Consider the following 9,243-nt stretch of genomic DNA (forward strand, 5'->3'; position numbering starts at 1 on the left):
TTATGAAGAGATAGATGCCGCAATTTACCGAAAATCGTTTCGATTTTGCCTACTAAATGAGTCTCGTGGCAATAAAGGTATTGCAACGATTCAGCCATCCGGCCAAAAAAGTCGTTGTAATGGATACCCAGAACACTAGCGAATTTCAGTTCAGCTCGACCGCAGTTGTCCAAGATTTGCAGCCGCATCAACCATCTATACCCCCTGTTGTGAACAACAACACATTGACTACTGGGACGAATGCGGAGTCAACTTCCATATTGAGGGAGGTATCAGATTTTCAAACAGTCTCATACCCTCCTGCGAGGTACTTACCTACCCTGTTCCGCCCCTATGTGGTGTCGGCAGTCAGAAAGAGTGGCGAACGAGCCCACATAGAGATGTTATTTCCATATTCATATTCCCTTGGGATGGTTTGTATGAGTCTAGCTATCTTAGCGAGCAAAGTCGAATTTCTTGCTCTGAAACTCTTTGGTACCCAAGTGGATTCAGAGGGTGACTTTCGGTATATCGAGCAAGCGAACGGAACGAAACTTCTCATCAAAAATGAAGTCGTTGCGCAAGGTGCCCAAGACGCAGGAATTGTTGAAATACTTGGTCCGACGTTGGGCCAGATGCTCGAAGTGAGTCCCGCGCGAAAGGAGGAAAGAAATCAAGGAATTCTTAACACAAGATTTGTGACAATGCATATACCTGGCAATGTCAACCAAGACGGTATTCTCAACATCAACCTCGGAGAAGCTGAAGCATACCAGGTGAAAGATATGCTCTTTAAAACATGAATGATCTGACATTCTGCATCATTCCTCCTTCATTTTCCCACCATCGCCCATGCATTTTAGGATCAAGCCCACCGGAAGAACCGCACGCCCCGTCTTTTTATCGATCTCTCTGACTTGTTCGAACACCCCTCCCACTTCTCGTGCCAGTGTCACCTGCCTACAATCACGCCAATATACCCATCGACCAGTTCCATAAATGCGGTGAGGAGTTTTATGGCTGTCTTCCCAGTTTATCGTCGATGGATCGAGGTCTTGATCGTTGATGTCCGTGGACGGCTTGAAAATCCATTAGCAATGTTGTCTCTATTCATAATGACACTTACCATGGGTAAGATTAGTTTGCTAGCAGCGTCAATGGTCGTTTTGCGCTCGAGGATGAACAACCCTTGATGGCGTGCAAGTCGGACGGAAGATGGGAAATTGCGACACCTCCAATTGTAACTAGACCACTGGCGAGTTTGAGCAAATGCTTTCAACCCAAAATCGTGGTACTGAAGACAAACGGCAGTCTGAGGACTTCCGGAACACAGCTGACAAAAAGTTCTCGCACCGTGAGGGGATGGCGGGGTTAGAATTTGGGCAGCAATTATTGTCAGGTGACTGTTCGCGGTCCGCTTGACTTGGGTAGGCCTTACTAAATTGAATGTCTTCAAGAGCTGTCGGTTGTATATCGCGGACCAAAAGGAGGGAGGCAACTATGAACCGGGAAGACCCGCCAAGCAGCAAAGAGTAGAACTAGCTAGACCCCGCTGGGCTTAGCCCGCCTGGGAGTATGAAAATAATCAATCACTGGCTTCAAGAGACTCTAGAATACGAACGTAGACTTTTTACAGGAGGTGGACTTTTACAGGAGGTGGGATTTTAGGCAACGGTTCTCGAAACGAAATGGAGCAGGCCCTAGGCCGCTGCACCTTCCTCAAAAAGCTATCGTCAACGGTGTCAGAAACAACATGGCGACGAAAAGCTATTCATTCTATCTTGAACTAATGTCTCTTTGCCTCCAAGAGAGGTTAGCAAGCACTCCCAATCAACTATCCAGACGGTCGTGTCTCAGTCTGGGCTTCAAAGGACGATGTGACTCGTCAATGCAGGCCGCATAACGGTCTGCCGTTTCTCTTTGACATGTTTCTGCAGTATAAGAAATACACGACCGGCGTAATCGAGCAGGATCCGGTCTCCGTGGTAGAGGACCAGGGGCATCGTTGGTCAGTTACGCTTGAGCTAAGTAGTCCATCAACCTGATCGAGATGATGACATTAGGGGAGTCCTTTCTCTCAAGCCTCCGATGCGCGTCTCCAGGTATAAGAATGCTTGCTCCCAGGATGATCTTGAGACTTCGCCAAGTGTCCTTCCTCTCCTCTCCAGTCAGCAATTCCAAAGTCCTAACAGTGTCAACATAAACTCAGCCACAAATCTTTGACAATACTTCCTCTGCAAGCCAGCCCTCCCGCCTCTCCTCTTATTAACCTGGATCGTCATGTCAGAAAATGCATCGGACCCTCGCAATGAACCCTCCAAGTCACCCCCAAAGGAGACGCATCACGACCCAGCGAGGACCAATGGTGTTCCTCAAGATCGACCTCTCAGCCCAAAGCTCCCCAAGCCGGAAGAAATTCCAGACGATATTGCGACTATGCAATTTAATGAACCGACTCTTTCGGATCGACTCGACCATTCAGGTACGAACAACAGCAGGGTTAATTAGAGCGTCCTGTCAGGGCCCGGATCTTCTTTGTGAGAGGCTGCTGTTAATTGTGTCCACTCTACTTGGCTTTGACTGGCATTTGTGTGGCACGGTACGCTGATTCTGGTGGTCAACCGGATATATCATGGTTGAGCGACTGAAGCTATTAAGGAATCTTCTCTTGGGGGTATGATCTGATTGTGGCTGAAGGTAGTGTCTTGCAGGAAAGCTACCTGAACTGGCCTCCTGTAGAGGCTTCTGTCTGTGCGTCGGTCCCGAGGGCGTTCTTCCTATAGCAGCAAGATTTTTGGCCCCACCTTCGTTAGTGACACCAACTTTCCGTCGCCGCTATCACACAATCCCGTGGATTGGAGCGCGAATATGTATGATGACGTGTCAAAATTCTGTCTCGAAATCTACGTATCTCGAACCACAACTTCGAATTCATCACAGCATTCCACGTGGCCTACAGAGTATCCAATTCCACATTGGAAGAAATCTTTCAAAACGTTGCTCGTTGGACATTATATATCGCAGCTCCTCTCGAAATATATTCATTCTCGCATCCAGATTCTCTATCGAAGTCCGCGCACAGCCAACATGCTCACCATTAAAACCAGCGATGAGTTCCGCGAGGTCGCTTCGCGGGTCGTATTGCGCGCCGAAGACCTCATCCCAGAGCGAGAACCAAAAGGGCACTGGCGATTGCCCTCTCTCCCTAGTCCACAGGAACGTAACGAACAATCTCAGAATCTGGTCAATTTGTTTAAAAGATACTACGTAGGTTAGATTCCCATCGGTGGGTCTTAATCACTGCTGATGGCTAGGAGCACCCAATCATTCTCGATCACTATAGAGAAAAGGGACAAAGACTTTCTCGGATACACCGTGATAAATGGAGTTTCCTCACGAACCACTTCTACGTCAAAGCAAACCAAGTCGTGGCGATGATAGTTCTTCGTGATCCTGAAACAATACACCACCACCACGACAACGACGACAAGATTACCACCGAAAGGGAATTTCTGCCATCATGTGAAACCAAGGCGCCGGAAACCCCCCAAACTGTCCACATGAGTAACGTCAATGAAGTTTCTCGGTCCCCAGAGGAGCCGGAAACCAGTAAGGGTGTAAAGGCCCCAATACCAACGGGAATGACCCAAGCACCTGTTCAAATCCTCGTCTCGAAAATCCGCGAGGAACGCCGAGTTGCAATCTTGAAGTCGCGTCGTCCTCCCACCATTGACCCTTTCGACCTTCCAGTAGGCGATATCCTCGTGCTGGAGGGAGGGAAAGAAGGTCTTTTTGTCGGGGCTGGTCGGTTACTGGGAATTTCACACCCTACGAGATCGAGCGGGAAGCGGAAGGAGCACAGAACCCAGAGGAAACACTGGCCGAGGCTGCTTGAAAATCTCGATCTGGCTCAATAGGGATGTGGGACAACGATTCGGTTAGGCGAACTCCGAAGAGCCGAGGACAGACAAGAAAGCGTCTTCAAAGTGCATTTCTCTGATGTCGTTGTCTTGAAAGCCCTTCAGCCAAAATTCAGCGGAGAGAACATCCTGAGAAGGGACATCCTGGGAAGGAGCGTTCGGAGAAGGTACGTCCTGAAAAGCGACAGCCTGAGAAGGGACGTCCTGGGAAGGGGCGTTCGGAGAAGGTACGTCCTGAGAAGTAGTCTGTAGTGCGTATGCGCGGTCGCCGTCCTCAACCACCTCAAGCTCTGGCGAGCATGAGCTTTCCTGCTCGCAGTGTAACAGTCCTGAGCTAGCATGCAATGATGCCCATCGTGCTTTCAAGAAAGCGTATTCATGCCCTTGACGTAGCTCAAATTGTCCATCCGGGCACGTCTCCCAGGTTGGTTGCAGCTCGATTTCGGCAAGTGCGTCTAAATCAAGCGCCCGACAGGCGTCCTGGAAACTATGGTTCACATCTCAGTACAAGGCAACCACTGGTACACTTAATAGACATACCCGATCTTTAAAAAGAAACTGACCCAAACGACCGGAAATGGTATTTGAGCTCCCTCAGGAGGCTCCTTCAATGCCCCGGTCAAACCTTTCACAATGAGCGTGATAATCTTGTCTTGCTGCTGGTCGGAGACATAACTAGCATCACAAAGAGTATACCGTTTCTCTATACCATTTAGTTTTCATCTCTTCGTGGACGCGGTATCCTGGGTTAGACTCACCGGCAAGAGCATAAAGGAGCATGACTGCAGCCGGGCCATCACTAGACCAAAGGTGACTGAAACTCCGATTGATCACGCGTACTGCCTTCGCTCTTCGATCCATCTGGGTCTTCCCAAACAGATAACGAATGTAGCTAAAACTTGCAGCGTAATACCAATAAGTCCACACCCCATGTTTCCGTACACTGTCCCAAACCTTAGTGAAGTCATTCTCCAAAGTGCGGAGGCCTCGAAGACTTGTTTCTCCATCGGTGGCCGACTGCTCGAAGGTCTCCACCCATTCCAAACTCTTGCATCGAAACCCCGGCTTTGAAAGCTCTCTTGAACAAATACCTTCGAGGGATAAATCGGATGGTTCCGTTCTTTTGGCTCGTCTTTTCTCCTTCTTCTCCTTCTCCATTATCACTTTCTTGACCTTCTTTATCACGGAATTGGCAATCTTCACCACCTTGTTGTCTTCCTCGCCCTGGCCTTCCCCAAGGTTCTGACTGTCAGATTCCACGACTTCCGAGCTTCCAGAGTCATTCTCGACGTTACTATGAGGAGCCTGCTGAGTCAATTTCGAGGCAAGTTGCCGGTGTGTCACCTTGGCTGGGCTGGCCTCGCATCCCTCGCTCGGACGAGAAGGAAGAGGATCGTTCGCTCTTTCAGTCACCTGGTCGTTTGTTTGGACATAACGTCTTTTCTTCTGCGCGCAAGTCGAGGAAGATGTGTTTGATCCGCGGGAGGAGGATCCTTCTGTCTGCTGGTTTCAGTCAGTTCTACTTAGTGGACGGACAAAGGTGGTCAGCCATACCAACCATCATCAAATTTGCGTTTTGTCGGACGGATGTATGTATCATAGACCAGTAGAATATTTGACGTGAATTTCTTGTCGGTGCTGTCGTCTTGAGCAGCAAATTCGCAGCAGGGTTGGTACCGGACGTGAGGTTCAAACAATGGATATCGCGACGTTTCCCACACAGGTTGGATCGCCACCTCGACCTGAGCGAAGTGTTCACTGGCGGAGACAGGGAAGCGAAACTCGGTTCTTTCTGTCTCTGCAATATCATAAAGCTGTTGTTGACCCCTCGATGCTAAGTCGTGCGCCTCATCGACCTTACTCTGCGAGATATATTGTACAACAACCCGGATAGGCGAAGATTCGAGAGTGGTATCGGCCATGTCTTCCCATCGCTGAACTCTGTGTTGCGTCAGGGTACTGAGGGCGGGCTGACTAGAAATCGAGGGACAATGGATGCCCATGGTAACGCCAGCGCAAACGAGTTATACCCGCTTTTATCGAATTCCCAGAATTCAACAAAAGTGGGCCGACAGCACATCTATTCTCAGCCAGTATTGGAACTAATGCAACCGGAGAGGCCGCATTTCCAGCATATTCATCACATGAAATGTAGCCTGCACGGTGAGTTTCCACTTTTCCATGAAGCTTGTCACGTAGTTGCCAATTTTACAGGGTCGAAATCTTCGCCTGAACGGTTTGGTCGCGCGTCCCGACTCTTCTCCTTTTGCCATAAGCGGTCTCCGACTCTCACTATTGAATGCATAATTGGATGGACATCCGTCTCATTAAGCACCTTAGAACCGTCCCACTTAGGTTCCTGGTTACGCTATACACTCGATCGTCCCACCCACGGACTGCAGTACTGTGATATAGTGCAATGAGGCCGTCTTTTGTCACCACCACGCGCAAGTAAGGGGGAAGATCAAACGAGATCTGCGTCGGGAGTCGTGGGCCGCTGACCTTGACGCAACGCGAAGTTCGGAGGCCACCTCGGAGACGAGACTTGGGTGAGCGCTTCAACTCCTCTAGACGCCTAGGAGATAAAGATCCTTTGTCCTGCACGTTCACTCGTTCCCTGGTTGCCTTTTTTCCTCTGAGCTTCCATTCATTCGTTCTTCCCTCACCGGTTGTCCAACATCATGGCAGAACTTGGGTTCGCATGTAGTATCTGCAGCCTGGTCTTAACCTCCCTTTACTGGCTGTCAGCCGTTGTCAACTTGAAAACACCGAAGCACATAGCTCCCTATACCTGTTTGGCCAATACTTGCGCCTTGACACCGCTTGCTGCTGCGCTTGTCGCTGTTGTCAAGAAACAACTGCTCCAAGAGACCATCTATCTCAGCCGAACGTCTCTTTTCCTCATCAATTTTGTGGACGTTGGTTGAGTCTTCTATTCGCCCTAGGACTATTCTAAAGGTCCGTACAGGTCATTGAGGTATCCGGCACACTCGACACTTTTTATTCTAGCTATATCATACCTTTCTTTACGCTTGATTGGGACGTAAAATCAGTCTTTGTGGCGGTCTTATCCGCCTGCGTGGCATTGGTTCCTATCGCCCTGTTTATTTCAAGTTTTATCTGGTGAGTATCTTACAATTATTTGTTTGGGAGAACTAAGCGAGAGGCTCTAGGGACCACGGTATTATGGGGCCGCTTCTATTCGCCTTCTCGGTGTTCTTTTCCTGTCTTGTCAGGGGTGTTTGGGCCGGGTGTTTTCTGGCGCGCATGCGAAGAAAAAAGCACTCGTTTCGAGACATCCTGAACAACCTGCCGAGTGGCAAAGTGCCGGCAGAGGTCGTGCTCTCTTTCGAAGTGGTCCGGTCGTTTGTCAATATCTGCACAGCCTTTGTAACCTTCGGTCTCGTCGTACACTTGCAAAGCAGTGCTACGACGGCACTGTGCTACGTGGTAAGCCGAGAGAAAGTAAAAGGTCTGAAGGTACTCCATTTAACGATTCTACAAGGTACATCAGCTGCTCGCCACCACACTGCTTGCTTGGACGGGACTACCCAAATTATTTCGTCGTTGGCCGATTGGAAGACAACGCGACGAGTCGACACATCCAGAGGGAACCTCTCCTAGTCGTGAGTGTATTGTCGATCCAGAAGAATCAGGACAAAAGCGACAACACAGTGACAGCATTTCGATATTAACCAACAGCTGTTGGCCAGATGCTGCACCGTGCTGAGTTGGAAGTTCTCCTTTAGCAGCAGACCCGGCACGTAAGTGCTCCATACCGTGATCCATGGCCACCGGTGTTTGCGAATCCGTCGCTGACTTCAAAAGCGACTTGCGCCTCGTACAAGGATGTCCTCTCTGGCCAGGACGTCGTGTCAAAACAACGACTACTTATATCGACTACTTTTATCGACTACTTTTATCGACTACTTTTATCGACTACTTTTATCGACTACTTTTATCGACTACTTTTATCGGCACAACGTGTTTGCTACGTCGCAGACGCCCCGGACAAAGGATTGCCGATGTTCCCTTTGGACTTCACATGACTATTTAGTTTATTCAGTTGCTGTCTGAGAAAGAGGTTAACTAATGTCGACTAAGTGGCTAAGTACATGTTTATGGTAGCTTCTCACTGTCCTGAAGCAGGTGAAGTTTAAGCGCCCCAGATCAGTCGTCAAATGGCTGAATGATTGGAGTTTGAGAGCACTTGATAGTGATACGAAGTCGCCATAGCATTTTACGTATTTTTGGAAAACAACTCATCGTGGTCCGTCTCTCTGCCGATAGCTCATAAGATTGCTTCATTCGAGAACTTGGTGAAGAAATTCACTTTGTCCATTTGAACCGTAATTATTCCCATTGGCATGGTCAATCTGAAACGCACAGAACTATATTTGTGAAGGTGCTAATCCTCACACGAATAACGGGCCGAGATGGTATGTAGCCCTAGATCCAGGTATTCCACAGAGACCGCTTCTGGCCACCGGTTCGAGGTGAAGTCCGAAACTGTAATCCAAAAGATTTGTTATTTGAGACTTCAGCGATAGATGACCGAGTGGGAATCGAATTACGCAAGCCCGCCCTGTAACTTGGACTGGATTCACAGCACTTCCGTACACAGCCTGCTCCACTAAGTGTGATTGACCATGCTGGTAATTGCTATCACATCTCTAGCTGCGATTGTGACCCCTATGAGGCACGAATCAGGGTTTCTTACTATTGGCACGCTTCCCTACTATTTCAGTCCCCCAGAGAGATATAAGCATGCAGTACCTCACCGCTGTCGTCCTTAAAGCCCTGTTTCTAGGTGGTGCACCGGTTTCCGGATTTCCAATTGCTTTGTCTGATTTGTTATTTGTTGTTCTATGGCGCCAATGCAGCCCACTCCCCAGTCGCAGGACGACATTTCACCGCCCTTACTTCTGCCTTCATCCTATCATGAGCGCTTCGTGTGTCAACTAAGAAGCGACTCTCTTACTGGCATTGGGATCCGACCAATTTCCAATTCGAAGAGGCCGACAGAATGCACTGTGGACTGGCCTGGCCCTGGCCAGGAAGATCAGGAACTGTCCGACAGCGATGTGTCATCTTTCAAAGCCCATTCTATTTTCAGCGACCTCTCATCCAATGTTGATGAGAGTTTTATTGGTACGGCGGCCTCTGAGGACGAAATTTCTACAGCGATTGGGAGGATCGCTTTTCACGTGAACATCGAGATCCAGGTTTTCGAGCGGGATATAAGGATTCCTAGAGATGAGGTGCCTTCCAGTGATGAACATTCGTGGCCCCCTCCAACTATGTTTCAGTATGTACGTTCTTTCACACAGTGATACCGTCTAAC

General features: G+C 49.0%; 2 protein-coding genes across 2 annotated transcripts; both read left to right on the forward strand.

Annotated features, from left to right (window-relative positions):
• Positions 1-410: 410 nt before the first annotated feature.
• On the forward strand, positions 411-782 carry PV06_11857 (uncharacterized protein; the record flags this gene model as incomplete). The annotated part of the gene is made up of 1 exon (XM_016413603.1): positions 411-782. The coding sequence occupies one exon, from the start codon at positions 411-413 to the stop codon at positions 780-782; it is 372 nt and encodes a 123-aa protein (XP_016256017.1).
• A 2,757-nt stretch (positions 783-3,539) lies between these two features.
• Positions 3,540-3,896, forward strand: PV06_11858 (uncharacterized protein; the record flags this gene model as incomplete). Its single annotated transcript, XM_016413604.1, has 1 exon — positions 3,540-3,896. One exon carries the CDS (start codon positions 3,540-3,542, stop codon positions 3,894-3,896), a length of 357 nt encoding a protein of 118 aa, XP_016256018.1.
• Positions 3,897-9,243: the final 5,347 nt, after the last annotated feature.

Source organism: Exophiala oligosperma, assembly GCF_000835515.1.
Source record: "Exophiala oligosperma strain CBS 72588 unplaced genomic scaffold supercont1.82, whole genome shotgun sequence".
NCBI classification, from domain to species: domain Eukaryota; kingdom Fungi; phylum Ascomycota; class Eurotiomycetes; order Chaetothyriales; family Herpotrichiellaceae; genus Exophiala; species Exophiala oligosperma.